The following is a 16,052-nucleotide window of genomic DNA, read 5'->3' as shown; positions in this document are numbered from 1 at the left end:
GCCCCCCCCTACACCGTCGCCAACTATAATACATTTATTAACCCCTATCCTGCCCCCCACTACACCGCCGCCACTGTAATAAAATTATTAACCCCTAAACCTAAGTCTAACACTAACCCTAACACCCCCCTAACTTAAATATTAATTAAATAAATCTAAATCATATTTCTATTATGAACTAAATTAATCCTATTTAAAACTAAATACTTACCTTTAAAATAAACCCTAATATAGCTACAATATAAATAATAATTATATTGTAGCTATCTTAGGATTTATTTTTATTTTACAGGTACCTTTCAATTTATTTTAACTAGGTTCAATAGCTATTAAATAGTTATTAACTATTTAATAGCTTACCTAGCTAAAATAAAGAGAAATGTACTTGTAAACTAAAAACTAACCTAAGTTACAATTACACCTAACACTACACTATACTTTAATAAATTATTCCTATTTAAAACTAAATACTTACCTGTATAATAAACCCTAAGATAGCTACAATATAATTAATAATTACATTGTAGCTATCTTAGGATTTATATTTATTTTACAGGTAACTTTGTATTTATTTTAGCTAGTTAGAATAGTTATTAAATAGTTATTAACTATTTAATAACTACCTAGCTAAAAGAAATACAAAATTACCTGTAAAATAAATCCTAACCTAAGTTACAATTAAACCTAACACTACACTATCATTACATTAATTAAATAAATTAACTACAAATAACTACAATTAAATACAATTACATAAACTAACTAAAGTACAAAAAATAAAAAAGCTAAGTTACAAAAAATAAAAAAAAATAAGTTACAAACATTTAAAAAAATATTACAACAATTTTAAGATACTTACACCTAATCTAAGCCCCCTAATAAAATAACAAACCAACCCAAAATAAAAAAATGCCCTACCCTATTCTACATTAAAAAAGTTCAAAGCTCTTTTACCTTACCAGCCCTTAAAAGGGCCTTTTGTGGGGGCATGCCCCAAAGAATTCAGCTCTTTTGCCTGTAAAAGAAAAATACAACCCCCCCCAACATTAAAACCCACCACCCACATACCCCTAATCTAACCCAAACCCCCCTTAAAATAACCTAACATTAATCCCCTGAAGATCATCCTACCTTGAGTCGTCTTCACTCAACCGAGCAGCGATGGAACCGAAGAGGACATCCGGAGCGGCAGAAGTGATCATCCAAGGGGAGCTGAAGAAATCTTCCATCCGATGAAGTGATCCTCCAAGCGGCGCTATAGAAATCTTCCATCCGGGCGATGTCATCTTCCAAGAGGCGCTGAAGAAGTCTTCTATCCGGGCAAGGTCATCTTCGAAGCTGGGTCTTGAATCTTCATTCCGCCGACGCGGAACATCCTTCTTTCCCTACGGACTACCGACGAATGAAGGCTCCTTTAAGGGACGTCATCCAAGATGGCGTCCCTTCAATTCCGATTGGCTGATAGGATTCTATCAGCCAATCGGAATTAAGGTAGGAAAAATCTGATTGGCTGATTGAATCAGCCAATCAGATTCAAGTTCAATCCGATTGGCTGATCCAGTCAGCCAATCAGATTGAGCTCGCATTCTATTGGCTGATCGGAACAGCCAATAGAATGCGAGCTCAATCTGATTGGCTGACTAGATCAGCCAATCGGATTGAACTTGAATCTGATTGGCTGATTCAATCAGCCAATCAGATTTTTCCTACCTTTTTTTTTTTTGTAACTTAGCTTTTTTTATTTTTTGTACTTTAGTTAGTTTATGTAATTGTATTTAATTGTAGTTATTTGTAGTTAATTTATTTAATTAATGTAATGATAGTGTAGTGTTAGGTTTAATTGTAACTTAGGTTAGGATTTATTTTACAGGTAATTTTGTATTTCTTTTAGCTAGGTAGTTATTAAATAGTTAATAACTATTTAATAACTATTCTAACTAGCTAAAATAAATACAAAGTTACCTGTAAAATAAATATAAATCCTAAGATAGCTACAATGTAATTATTAATTATATTGTAGCTATCTTAGGGTTTATTATACAGGTAAGTATTTAGTTTTAAATAGGAATAATTTATTAAAGTATAGTGTAGTGTTAGGTGTAATTGTAACTTAGGTTAGTTTTTAGTTTACAGGTACATTTCTCTTTATTTTAGCTAGGTAAGCTTTTAAATAGTTAATAACTATTTAATAGCTATTGTACCTAGTTAAAATAAATTGAAAGGTACCTGTAAAATAAAAATAAATCCTAAGATAGCTACAATATAATTATTATTTATATTGTAGCTATATTAGGGTTTATTTTATAGGTAAGTATTTAGTTTTAAATAGGATTAACTTAGTTAATAATAGAAATATTATTTAGATTTATTTAATTAATATTTAAGTTAGGGGGGTGTTAGGTTTAGTGTTCGACTTAGGTTTAGGGGCTAATAATTTTATTACAGTGGCGGCGGTGTAGTGGGGGGCAGGATAGGGGTTAATAAATTTATTATAGGTGGCGACGGTGTAGGGGGGGCAGGATAGGGCTTAATAAATGTAATATAGGTTGCGGCAGGGTCATGGAGCGGCGGTTTAGGGGTTAAACTATTTATTTATTTGCGGCGAGGTGCGGGATCGGCAGGATAGGGGTTAATAACTTTATTATAGAGGGCGATGGTATGGGGGGGCAGGATAGGGGTTACTAGGTATAATGTAGGTGGCAGCGGTGTCCGGGAGCGGCGGTTTAGGGGTTAATACATTTATAAGACTTGCGGCGGGGTCTAGGAGCAGCGGTTTAGGGGTTAGCAACTTTATTTAGTTGCGGGGGGCGCCGGTATAGGGGGTAGAACACTGTAGTTTAGTGTGAGTGCTTAGTGACAGGCTAGCAAGAAAGCTGTCAAACAGCCGAAGAGCAGCGAGATCGGATGAGTGATAACTCTCACAGTCCGCTGCTCATCGCCCCGCGGCTTTTTGACAGCTTTACTTGATAACTTTTGCGAATTTTTTCAGGTCCGCGGCGGCGATGTGAGGCGAGCTTAGGCGGGCGTATTGGGCCGGCGAAGGCAAAAAAGTTGACACATTGATAACTACCCCCCAATGTGTTATGAATTCCTCTGGAATCTGTCTACATATGAGCCTTATAAAATGGGAACAATAAACATTACGGGTATTAGAGCCCCTACCTTCCAGCTACACACTAGAGCTTCTACATAGTGAACAAACATAGTGGTATGCAAACGTCTCCACTAAACTGGGTAAAAAAGAATACAGACATAGAAATAACCATAGGGGAAAAACTGTAGTCTTTATGAGCTGTATAGTCTGATTACTGGGGTCTTGCTAGCTCCTCTGTCCAGACCTTCTATTGCTTCAGCCCTAGTCTTTTCCGGATCCCAACACAATTTACATAGTTTGTCCAGATAGCAGGGGAAGTGACCAACATCATGAGAAATGTGCTTTAGAGATCCATCTCGAGCGTGATCAGAAACCCAGGGTGGGTTGAGGAACTGCTTCTGGGCATCACACATGTAGCAGCTGACCGCGTGCGAATAATAGAAGCCATCCATGTGCCCGGGTAACAGCTGAGTATCTAGTAGCTCCATGGTGCGACTGAGCCGCTCAGGCTGTTCTGCGCAGACAATCTCAAATCCAACACTGGGCTGCCAGAACAGGGGCGCTGCATGTTCCGTCTCTGCACAGGAGACCAACACATCTTCCTCCGCTCCAATAAACGGTTCCCCCAGGATGTAAATGTCAGATTGGGGAATGCGCTCACCAATGGAATCAGGTGCGGCGGCTATGGCGTTTATCATAGAAGAGGGAACTGTGAGCACAAATATCTCCTCATCCTGTGGTCCGCTAGATAGAAGTGCTGCCAGCTTGTCTACCATTGCGAACAGGTCTTTCTTTAGTTCCTCATGAAAGCTTTGTAACAGTTTCTCCGTTTTGTCCTCCCATCTGATAAGGGACTCCATCGTAAACTAAAATGGCGTTTCGCGCTTTTGCAGTGTGAGATTTGGCTGTCAGCTTTTTAAGCTGTTAGTTAAGAATGCTTGAATTCTGCTCCCACAATGTGTAGATGGTCACATAGGCTAAGTGTCAGACCAAGCTGACATCTAAAAGATAGGCTCCAGATGTATAAACCAACACTGTATATAAATTTAGGTCAGGAGCTCCAGCAATGTACAACCAGTAGCTTCAGCGGTTGACTCCACAACCCCCCCCCCCGTAGAATATTATTTTTATCAGTTCGTTCGGTGTACAAATCCGTTCTGAGGAACCCCTTTTCTACATACACATACGTGTCTAAATATTTTATGCTTACCTCACTCATATTAAGAGTGAATTTTAAACCAGATTCTACTTCATTAAGATAATTTACAAAATCCAATAGGCTCCTAAAGTACCCCAACTATATGTTAAAAAATGTCGTAAATAAATCTCCACCAGGAGGCGCTATAGCGGAGAAATAATTTGTGTGAATATACACATTTTTCTTCAAAGATAGACATAAAAATCTTGGCATATGTTGGGGCTACATGGAGCCCATCACTGTACACTGTTTCTAGAGAAAAAACTTGTATTGAAACAAAAAATAATTCTGACACAAAATCAAATATAGTAATTCAATGAAGAATTGTACTTCTCTATCTGAATATTCTCTATCTGTTTTGAGAAAAATTTCCATTGCCATAATTTCCCTCGTGTGTTTGATTGAAGTATAAACGCTAGTGACATCTAAAGTATATAGAATACATTTGTCTCCTACAAAACCAACCTCCTGTAGCTTTAAAAGAAAATCATTAGTGTCCTTGAGGTATGAAAAGGATTTAAAGGACCAGTCAACACAGTAGATTTGCATAATCAACAAATGAAAGATAACAAGACAATGCAATAGCACTTAGTCTGAACTTCACATGAGTAGTAGATTTTTTTCGGACAATTTTAAAAATTATGTATTTTTCCACTCCCCCTGTACCATGTGACAGCCATCTGCCAATCACAAATGCATACACGTACCATGTGACAGTCATCAGCCATTCACAAATGCATACACACTTATTCTTGCACATGCTCAGTATGAGCTGGTGACTCAAAAAGTTTAAATATAAAAAGACTGTGCACATTTAGTTAATGGAAGTAAATTGGAAAGTTGTTTAAAATGGCATGCTCTATCTGAATAATAAAAGTTTAATTTTGATTGAGTGTCCCTTTAAGTAAAAAGGGTTGCAGTACTTTATCTAAAAAAATTATATTTTGGGGAAAAAAACGAATTCATCACATGTGCCCGGCAAACAAAAAGATAAACCCTTATTCAAAATACTGTGCTCCTCTTTTGACAAAACATAATTAGAGATCACTATTAACATACTCATTTTTATTGTGGAAACTAATATTATTATAAGTGTAATATAAGTGCAATTGCTTATAACTTTATTGCTTGTGTGCTCTTCTTCCAGAGTCTCTGTTAAAGTGTCCATGTTAATATCTGACAGTTCGTCACAATTACTTTGGAAAAACTGTGTGCAGTCACTATTTGTGTCATCTAGGGAAGAATATCCCTGGGTAATCCCTTCACCATTATGGCCCATAAGGTTACTCCTGTTTTCCAGTTTGTCCATTTTCTGTACACTGTCCTTATGTGTTACATTCCCACGGCATATAACCTGGGTGTCGACGTAATAAAGCCTCTCTGTAGTGTCCATCTCTTCTGTTGTAACACACTTTTGATTATCAGCATTAGCAATCACACTTATTTTATTTACGCTAGGGGTGTGTACTATTGTGGTATTTCTCCCATCAACTTGTGTGTCCGCTTTACCAATCTATACTATAATCGCATTTGTAACGCGTCAGTCGGTATCACCAGTTGCGCACGCATGCTCAAAGGAATGTTGGCTGCGCGAGGCAGCCAAAAGAATCGACCTGGATGCAGCAAAGCTGCAACCCGATGGACTCCGAAAATGGCAGGGTGGTGAAAGAATCTACTGCCATATTCGGAATCCACCTGGATGCAGCGTAGGCAAACCCGAAGCCTTAAAAAAAAAAAAAAAAAGCAACTGCCCGCATGAAATAACTAAAAAAACGTAACGGCCCGCAATAAATAAAAATAAAAACATGTAACCACCAGCACGAAGTATAAAAAAAAATAACCTCTGCACGAAGTATTAACAAGCATCTAAACCGCAACCCCCCACATCGCAAAACAATAAAGTAATTAACCTCTAATACGCATATAACATAATTAAAATATTAACCCCTTAACCGTCAACCACCCACATCGCAATAAACCTAATTAACCTATTAACCCCTAAACCGCAAAAAACCCACATCGCAATAAACCTATTTAACCTATTAACTCTTAAACCGCCAACACCCCACATTGCAATAAACCTAATTAACCAATTAACCTCTAAACCGCCAAACACCCACATCGCAATCAACCTGATTATCCTATTAACCTCTAAACTGCCAGACTCCCCACAATGCAAATAACTAATTTAATTACTAAGCCCCCTAACCTAACACCCCCTAAATTAACCTCAATTACTACTAAATTACAATTAAAATAAAAAAACTAATATTAAATTACAAAAAATAAAAAAGTCTAACATTGCAGAAAAAAAATAAACAAAATTATCAAAAATAAAAAAATATATACCTTATCCCTATCAAAATAAAAAACAAAAACAAAATAAAAATACCCCTAATCTAAACTACCAATAGCCCTTAAAAGGGTCTTTTGTAGGGCATTGCCCTAAAGTAAACAGCTCTTTTACCCCCTAACAGTAAAACCCACCACCCAACAACCCCCCAACATAAAAAAATTAACACTAAAAAAAAACTAAGCTACCCATTGCCCCTAAAGGGACATTTGTATAGGGAATCAGCTCTTTTTCAATCCCAAAAAACCCTAATCTAAAAAAAAAAAAACACACAAAAATTAAAATAAAAAAGCCTAAACATAAGCCCCAAATAGGTACTCACTGTTCCTGAAGGTTTTCTTCCAGACGGTTTAATAATTCTTAATAAATCTTCATTTAAAAATAATAAATCTTCATCCGGAGTGAAGATGGCACGGAACAGAGGTGCGGAGCTGTCTTCCCGATGCCTGGATCCTCAGCGACGGCGGTCCTCAGTGGCGTGGAGGCTCCTCTTCATGTGATCGTCCATCGCACACTGAAGATTGAATGAAAGGTAGCCCATATGTATTTGGGTACCTTGCATTCCTATTGGCTGAAATTTTTAAATCAGCCAATAGAATGAAAGCTACTGAAATCCTATTGGCTGATTTGAACAGCCAATACGATTTCAGTAGCTCTAATCCTATTGGCTGATTTCAAAATTTCAGCCAATAGGAATGCAAGGAACCCCAAATTGACTGCAGTACCTTGCATTCAATCTTTAGTGTACGATGGACATTGGATGAAGAGGAGCCTCCATGTTGCCGAGGACCGCCGCCGTTGAGGTCCGCCACTGAGGATCCACGCGTCAGGGAAGACAGCTCCGCACCTCTGCTCCGTGCCGCACCTTCGCTCTGTGCCGCCTTTGCTCCGGATGAAGATAGAAGATTATGGAGCTGCCTGGAAGAAGACCTTCTCCGCCGGACTTCAGGAACGCTGAGTACCTATTTGGGGCTTATTTTTGGGGGGTTATTGTTAAAATTAGGGATTTAATGGGCTGGAAAAGAGCTGATTGCCCTTTTAGGGGCAGTAAAAGAGCTGAATGCCATTTTAAGGGCAATGCCCATACAAATGCCCCTTTAGGGGCAATGGGTAGTTTAGGTTTTTTTAGTGTTAGTTTTTTTTATTTTGGGGGGTTTGGGTGGGTGAGTTTTTTTTACTGTTAGGGGTAATTGGTCATTTGTTTAGGTAAAAGAGCTGTTTAACGTAGGGAAATGCCCTACAAAAGCCCTATTGGTAGTTTAGTATTAGATTAGGGGGTGTTTTTATTTTGGGGGGGATTTTTTATTTTTATAGGAGTATTAGTTTAGGTTTATTTTTTTTATTTTGGATGGCTTTGTTTATTTTTTCTGTAATTTTACATTTTTTATTTTTTGTAATTTTAGCTTTGGGGGTTGTAGTTTTTTTTTTTTTAAAATAGACTGCCCCCTGGGCAGGTTTATTGCCTAGTACTTTTATAAATTACATTTTCAGCTATGTTGTGCCTCTTTGAACGGTCCATGTTCGCAGCCACCTTTATTGGTAATAGCCATGCTGGTATCCACGGGTCCTTCGTGCTTGCTGTCTCACCGGATGTGACATCACATTGTGTGCGCCTCTTGTGGTGCTTCCGGCCGGCACAATGTGATCTATGTCTGAATTCTCTGTTAAACAACTGGCAGAGGATTCAGACCCACTTTTGCCACTGAGGTTATCATCTTGTGCTCAGCGTTATCTTCCCTTCCTTCTCTGATCTCTGCTTTCAGTGTGGGGTAAGCCATGCTGACTTGTCCTCTGGCGCCATCTATAGACTGTTCCTGAAGAATAGTCCTGCTCATCTCTGATGAACTTTGCTCTCTTGCGGCTCTCCAGGAATTTTCTGTATTCTACAGATTGTATTGTACAGATTTCTCCACTTCCGTGACCAGTTAATTATACTCATCAAGAGGTATGTGCTGAATTAGCTCTTCTTTCTGCTTGTTGATTGTTTCTTTGTATTTGGTAATTTCTTTTGGGGCATATTCTACTGTCCAAGTAATAATATCAAATAAGCATTTGTTAATACTTTCAAACTTTTCACAATAATCCTTACGATCTGCAAATAGTGTTGGACAGGTAGACATCCTAAACCCCCTTGGTATACGTTGTACTTTGTGATTGTATGCAATTCTAGGATCATTTTTCTTTTACTGTCCTTTTCAAATGTTCCGCTAGTTACTTCTGCAGGTGCAATTTTTAAAAAGTCTCTATTTCCCAAAACAGAAGCATATACCTGTTGTGCAGATTCATCATCATAACCAAACACTTTAGGCCCCATTATAGCAGTATCTTCCTGTATATTACCTTCAGCCATCTTTTATTATTAGGGGGTGCAGGTCCTTCCCAAGGCTCACTTGACAATTTGTTTCCACGGGGGAAGACAGCAGACTCTCCAGAGTGGGGCAAGGAAAGAGACTAGCCAGCTCTCCACTCTACAAAAGTTGATCTGCATGTTAGAAAATCTCTGATTTTAAATGTATTACCATTTATGGGGTGAACACAATCATCCCCTTTGATAATAGAACTGCAATGGCTGCAATGTAAACAGGGATAGCATCCAGTTTAAGATTGTCCAATTGTTTTTTGGAAACTCACTCTACTGCTGCCAATATCTGCATGAACAAGGGTATCTTTCAAACTTTTACTCCTTTTATAAGATGTTATTGTTTTTTCTTGAAAACTATTTACTTGGGGATTACACTCTTTTAAAATGTACCAGTATTTCCTAATTATATTAGAAATTTTAGTGCCCAGATTATTGTACTGTGTTACAAAATCCAATAGACTCCTAACATCCCCCAACGATATGTCAAAAATGTTGTCAATAAATCTCCACCAGGAGGCGCCATAGTGGAGAAATAATTTGCGCGAATATATTTTTCTTCAAAGTTAGACATAAAAATGTTGGCATATGTTAGGGCTACGATGGAGCCCATCGCTGTAACCTGTTTCTGGAGAAAAAAACTTGTCTTGAAACAAAAAAATAATTCTGATACAAAATCAAAGATAGTAATTCAATTAAGAATTGTACTTCTCTATATTCTCTGAATATTCATTATCTGTGTTGAGAACATTTTCCACTGCCATAATTCCACTAGTGTGTTTGATTGAAGTGTAAACACTAGTGACGTCTAAAGTGTATAGAATACATTTGTCTCCTACAAAACCAACCTCCTGTAGCTTTGAAAGAAAATCATTAGTGTCCTTGAGGTATGAAGAGGATGAGTCACTATCGGGTGGCCAGGGGGATATTTCTCATTTTTGTGTATTTTTGGGAGCATGTATAACACTGGTCAGATTGGATTTTTTCTATCAGTGATTCTTTAAAATTCTCTGTAATAACTCCCATTTTTACAGCCTGCTTAGTTATCTGCTCAATTTCCTTATTTATAAGGATAGTAGGATCCCTTGACAGAGGTTTATATACCTCTGTTTGTATTTCTTTTATGTAGTCTGATTTATTAAGCACTACAACTGCAGAGATTTTCTAACATGCAGATCAACTTTTGTAATCTATATCATTAAATGTTTGTGTACCAGGATTTATGTAGGAGAAACGTGTAGGGAAGTCAGAGAACGAATTACTGAACATAAGTCCAACATAAGATTGAAAAATAAGGATGCACCTCTTTCCTCTCACTTCCTCTCCATGGGTCATAACATTAGTCAACTTAGGTTTCAAGTAATTGAACATGTCACTAGACCCAGGAGAGGAGGTGATAGGGAATTGTTGCTTAAAAAGAGGGAAATGTTCTGGATTAAAAACCTTGACTCTCTTATACCAAAAGGATTGAATAAAGATATTGACTGGTCTCTATTCATATAAATAGCCTGTTAAATACATATATGTACATAATTCTGATATCATTTTATATTTGCTTATGTATAGGTTTGGTGCATAGGTTTTTTTGAATTGTATTTTAAATTGCATTTTAATTATATGTACTCAAGCTACAAATGTGGAATTAATGAATGTAAAATTGCATGCATGCATACTATAAAATTACCAGATGATGGCAGTATATTCTAGCTAGAAATTAATGAGCAGTGCACAGGAATAAAAGAAGCACACCTGTACATAATTGAGATGCCATGACTAAGAACTTATTGCAGGTTTGAAACATTGTTGGTTTGTTTGTACTTGAGGACCCTGCCTAAGAAAATAAAGGTATTTTTAAATATCCAACACAGTTATAATAATATACTTTTTACCTCTGTGATTACCTTGCATCTATTCCTCTGCAAACTGCCCCCTTATTTCAGTTCTTTTGACAGACTTGCATTTTTAGCCAATCAGTGCTGACTCCTAGGAGCTTCACGTGCCTGAGCTCAATGTTATCTATATGAAACACATGAACTAACACCCTCTAGTGGTGAAAAACTGTCAAAATGCTTTCAGATTAGAGGCAGTCTTCAAGGTCTAAGAAATTAGTACATGAACCTCCTAGATTTAGCTTTCAATTAAGAATACCAAGAGAACAAAGCAAAATTGGTAACAAAAGTAAATTGGAAAGTTGTTTAAAATGACATGCCCTATTTAAATCATGAAAGATTTTTTTTTTTTACTTTACTGTCCCTTTAATGGTGCAGCAGTAAATTGCTGGGATCTAATTGAAGACATATGGGGTGAGATTACATATGCGGCGCAAGATTCAGCGTAACTTCTCCTCGCACATCGGGGAATCCAATAAACCCCGCCGGCAGTTCATAATGTGCCGTAAGTCGGATAAACTAGCGATGTCCAGAAAATGAGCTTAAACACAAATTTCTGGAGTCGCCAGTGACTTACAGCACTTTAGAAACTTCTGGCGCCTAAGAAAATAAAAAAAAAATGTAAAATCTCCAGTAAAAGTCTAACCCACCTCCCAAAAATAAACCCGGCACGTAAAAACCCCTATATCCGCCATGAAACCCACATCAAAACTAATAATAAAAGTATTAACCCCTAAACCGACAACCCCCCACAACGCAATATGCCTAATTAAACTATTAACCCCTAATCCGCCATTCACACATATCGCGATCTACCTAATAAACGTATTAATCCCTAAATCTGCCAAACCCAACCTCACAAACTACCTAATAAATGTATTAACCCCTAATCCTCCATTCACCCACATCGCAACAAACCTTATAAATCTATTAACCCCTAATCCGCCAAACCCACACAACACAATAATGCTAATAAAACTATTAACCCCTAATCCACCAAACCCCCACAACGCAAATAACGAATTAAATTACTAAGCCCCCTAACCTAACACCCCCTAAATTAACCTCAATTACCTAAATTAAAAATGACTAATTTACAAACAATTAAAATAAAAAGCTAACATTAGTTAAAAATAAAAAAAAAAAAAAAAATTAAATTAATCTAAGATTACCAAAAATAAAAAAGTCTAATATTACATAAAATATCCTATTGGCTGAATTGAACAGCCAATAGGATTTCAGTAGCTCTCATCCTATTGGCTGATTTGAATTTGAAGAATCAAAATAGCCAATAGGAATGCAAGGGACTCCATATTTAAACGCGTACCTTGAATTCACTATTCAGTGTACGGCGGTGATCGTACGAAGAGGATCCTCCACGCTCCATGGCTTCGCGGTCACCGGTCCTGCTCCGCGTTCATCTACGCTCTGCCCCAGCTTGGTCCTAGATGAAGAAGGAAGTGGTCCCTGCTTGGAAGAAGATGTCGGCCGCTTGGAAGAAGACTTCTCCGCCGCCTGGAACAGAACCTTCTCCGACTTCAGGAACGGTGAGTACCTATTTGGGGGGTTTTTTTTTTTGTTTTTTTTTTTTTTTTATTATTAATTTTTTTTTAGATTAGGGTTTTAATGGGCACTCTTAAAGGGGCTGAATGCCCTTTTAAGGACAGTAAAAGAGCTGAAAGCCCTTTTAATGGCAATGCCCATACAAATGCCCCTTTAGGGGCAATGGGTAGTTTAGGATTTTTTAGTGTTAGGTTTTTTATTTTTGGGGGTTTGGTGGGTGGGGATGTTTACTGTTAGAGGGGGGACTTAGTATTTTTTAAGGAAAAGAGCTGTTACAAAAAGCCATTTTAAGGGCTATTGGTATCTTAGTATTAGATTACAGGGTGTTTTTATTTTGGGGGGATTTTTTATTTTTGATAATTTTGTTTATTATTTTATGTAAAGTTAGACTTTTTATTTTTGTAATCTTAGATTAATTTAATCTTAGGTTTGTTTGTTTTTTAAGTAATGTTAGCTTTTTTATTTTAATTGTAATTTAGTCACTTTTAATTTAGGTAATTGGGGTTAATTTAGGGGGTGTTAGGTTAGGGGGTTTAGTCATTTAATTAGTTATTTGCGTTGTGGGGGTTTGCTGGATTAGAGGTTATTAGATTTATTAGGATTATTGCCTTGTGTGGGTTTGGCAGACTAGGGGTTAATATTTTTATTAGATTTATTGCGTTGTGGGTTAATGGCGGATTAGGGGTTAATAGTTTTATTAGGTTAATTGTGTTGTGGGTAAATGGCGGATTAAGGGTTAATAGTTTTATTAGGTTTATTGCGATGTGGGTTAATGACGGATTAGGGGGTTAATGTATTTATTAGTTTTATTGCAATGTGGGTTAATGGCGGATTAGGGGTTAATACATTTATTAGATGTATTGTGATGTGGGTTAATGGTGGATTAGAGGTTAATACATTTATTATGTTTATTGCGATGTGGGGGTTGGCGGATTAGGGGTTAATATACTTTATTAGTTATTGTGGTGGGGGATTGCGGTTGACAGATAGATAGATATTGCGCATGTGTTAGGTGTTAGTTATTTTCAGGTGGTTAATAGATATTGCACATGCGTTAGGTATTAGTTACTATTTTCAGGGAGTTACGGTGCTCACATACTCAGCGCAAGACTTGCTGCGCCTGCCTATGTGTGGTGAGGTGAAAATGGAGTAACATTTCTCCATTTTGGCTGTGTAAGTCCTTTCGCTGAATATGTGATAACGATTTGCGACGCAATTCTATGTTAGCTTATGGGAGTAAAAATAGCGGCCGACGGGTGAAATATACGCTCCGCATTTATATGCGGCGCTGTATATGTGATACCAAAACCGCATAAAAACCAAAAGCATATGTAATCTTGCCCCAGGTGAGCCTATGACAACAGCTACATATGTGCAGGCACCAATCAGCAGCTAGCTCCCAGTTGGGTATTGCTGCTCCTAACTTCCTAAGCCTACCTAGTTATGCTTTTCAACAAATGATACCAAGAGACTAAAGCAAGTTAGATAGTAAAAATAAAATGGAAAGTTGTTTAAAATTGAACACTTTATCTGAATAATGACACTTAATTTTGACTTTACTGTCCCTTTAAGGAGCATAGGACAGTAGCATATTATTCTCAGAGGTTTTATTATTCTGCAAATATTTTTTGTTGCTATATGTTTGCATGGTTTTTACAACAGATCTCTTCTTTCTATCTCTACAAAATATGACATTTCTTTACAAATTAATGATAAAGGCAAAAGAAAAAACAATTGTATTTCTTAAATGCAAGACTTGATTTACCTCGATTATCTGGTGTGTAGATAGGTTTGTCAGTCTGGATGAAGATGTTTCCTGGGTTTGGTGAAAGCAGTATGGGCTTTTCTAAATCAAAGACTCCTGAAACGACTGCTTGAACACTAACATATTGCTTCCCTCTAGATTCAGGAGGGAGTTTGTTAAGAGGTATCTGGGAAAAAAAAGAATATTAACTAGTTTGATGGTTATTAAACTCAATCTAAAGTGTTCCTGTTAGCACATATGTCCTAATTCAATATTAAATATATGAAGAGAAATGTATTTGAGAAATAAAACATTTTAATAAGTACTTCTACATATATCTCTTCATATTTATAGTCACATCACACAAATCTAATTTTATAAATATACAGCATACTTTCCAAATTTTGGTGAGTAATACCCTAGACCAGGAGTCTAGTGATGCTGTTGAGGTCATATTTGGAGTCTATGTGTGCTGGGTAAAATTGGAGTGTGATATGGGCAGGTCTGGTTGTGACAGTCCCGCAATCATGACCATCCCTCAAATTGCACAATGGTTAGGAGTTCTAGAATTAGATTTTGTATTCACTTGGAGAGGTATAAACCTTCAGTAGATAATTTCTTGATAATTCTCTACCCTATGCATCTTTTACTTCAACCTGCCCCTCATTTGTAATGTATAGCCAATGGGAAGAAAGAAAAAGAACTTGAGTGACATGAGAACAATGTGTCTGAATTTCACCAAAAACCTCTAACTTTCATCAGTCATACAAGAAAAAACTAAAATAGATACTGATAGTGATTCAAATGTATTGATTAATCATTAAACGGACATTGAACACTAAATACATTTTATAAGCATAGTATTGACGTTATTCCCCACCTCTCTCTAGTCATGGGTGTCGCCATGTTGAAATCTGTTTCCATTTCAGTGTTGACCTGTTTGCACATTTACAGCAACTCTCCTTCAGATACCTGCAGTGTAACCTTGTTTACATAATGGCAGTATCCATAATTATAGGGAGGTCCATGAAATTTATTTAGTATTTAGGGTCCCTTTAAGGGCTAGATTACAAGTGGCGCACTAACTTCTGCGCAAGCAATAAGGGGTTTATCATGGGTCTTTGCGCGTGTCAGAAGTAGAGTGCCTATTACAAATTGAAAACAAATGCATTTCCTTGAGTGCAATTACTTTTAACGTGCATCAGGTTAGCGCAACTTCAAGGCTCTGGTTAACTGTTAACGCAAGACAAAAAAGTTGCACGAAACACATTGAAATGACATTTAAAAGTACAGTTACACTCATAATAACCCTGTCTGATAAAAATTATGAAACAAAATTGCAGTAAAAGTTTATAAGGGCTCTAAGGATATGAGGTGTCTGGCATGCAAAGGGCTTTAATATAGAGATACATACATATATTTGTCTAAATATGTATATGTATGTATAGATATGTGTTTATATGTGTGTAGATATATATTTATATGTGTATATATGTATTTACAGACATATATGCACATAACAACACATAAAATCATATGTATACAAATATAGACAAATATATTAGTGCAATGGAGCCCTTTATAGTCAAGTAGCTGAAGACATGAAAATCTTATTTATACAATATTCATTTAATGAAGTGTTTATTTATTTATTTACTGTGCATATTTCACATTCCAATGTTCTTCCCATAACGGAATATGTTTGAAGTATTTTTAAATAGATATTCCTTGTGTACTGTATAACTGTATATATCTATATATAATCATATATACATATACACACACACACACACACATATATATATATATATATATATATATATATATATATATATATATATATATATATATA

General features: G+C 36.6%; 1 protein-coding gene across 1 annotated transcript in view; it reads right to left on the bottom strand.

Moving 5' to 3' along the window:
- The window catches only part of LOC128647389 (complement C3), a 572,326-nt gene extending 557,672 nt beyond the window's left edge, over window positions 1-14,654 (bottom strand). The window contains exons 1-2 of the mRNA XM_053700176.1: window positions 14,619-14,654; window positions 14,222-14,387 (exon numbers count right to left, since the gene is read on the bottom strand). Of these exons, the coding sequence (XP_053556151.1) occupies window positions 14,222-14,387; window positions 14,619-14,654 (202 nt within the window). The remainder of the gene's footprint in view (window positions 1-14,221; window positions 14,388-14,618) is intronic.
- Window positions 14,655-16,052: the final 1,398 nt, after the last annotated feature.

The sequence above is a fragment of the Bombina bombina genome, chromosome 2 (genome assembly GCF_027579735.1).
Source record: "Bombina bombina isolate aBomBom1 chromosome 2, aBomBom1.pri, whole genome shotgun sequence".
Taxonomy (NCBI): domain Eukaryota; kingdom Metazoa; phylum Chordata; class Amphibia; order Anura; family Bombinatoridae; genus Bombina; species Bombina bombina.
The sequence above is the reverse complement of the archived record's forward strand: the minus strand, read 5'-3'. Positions and strand labels throughout refer to the sequence as shown.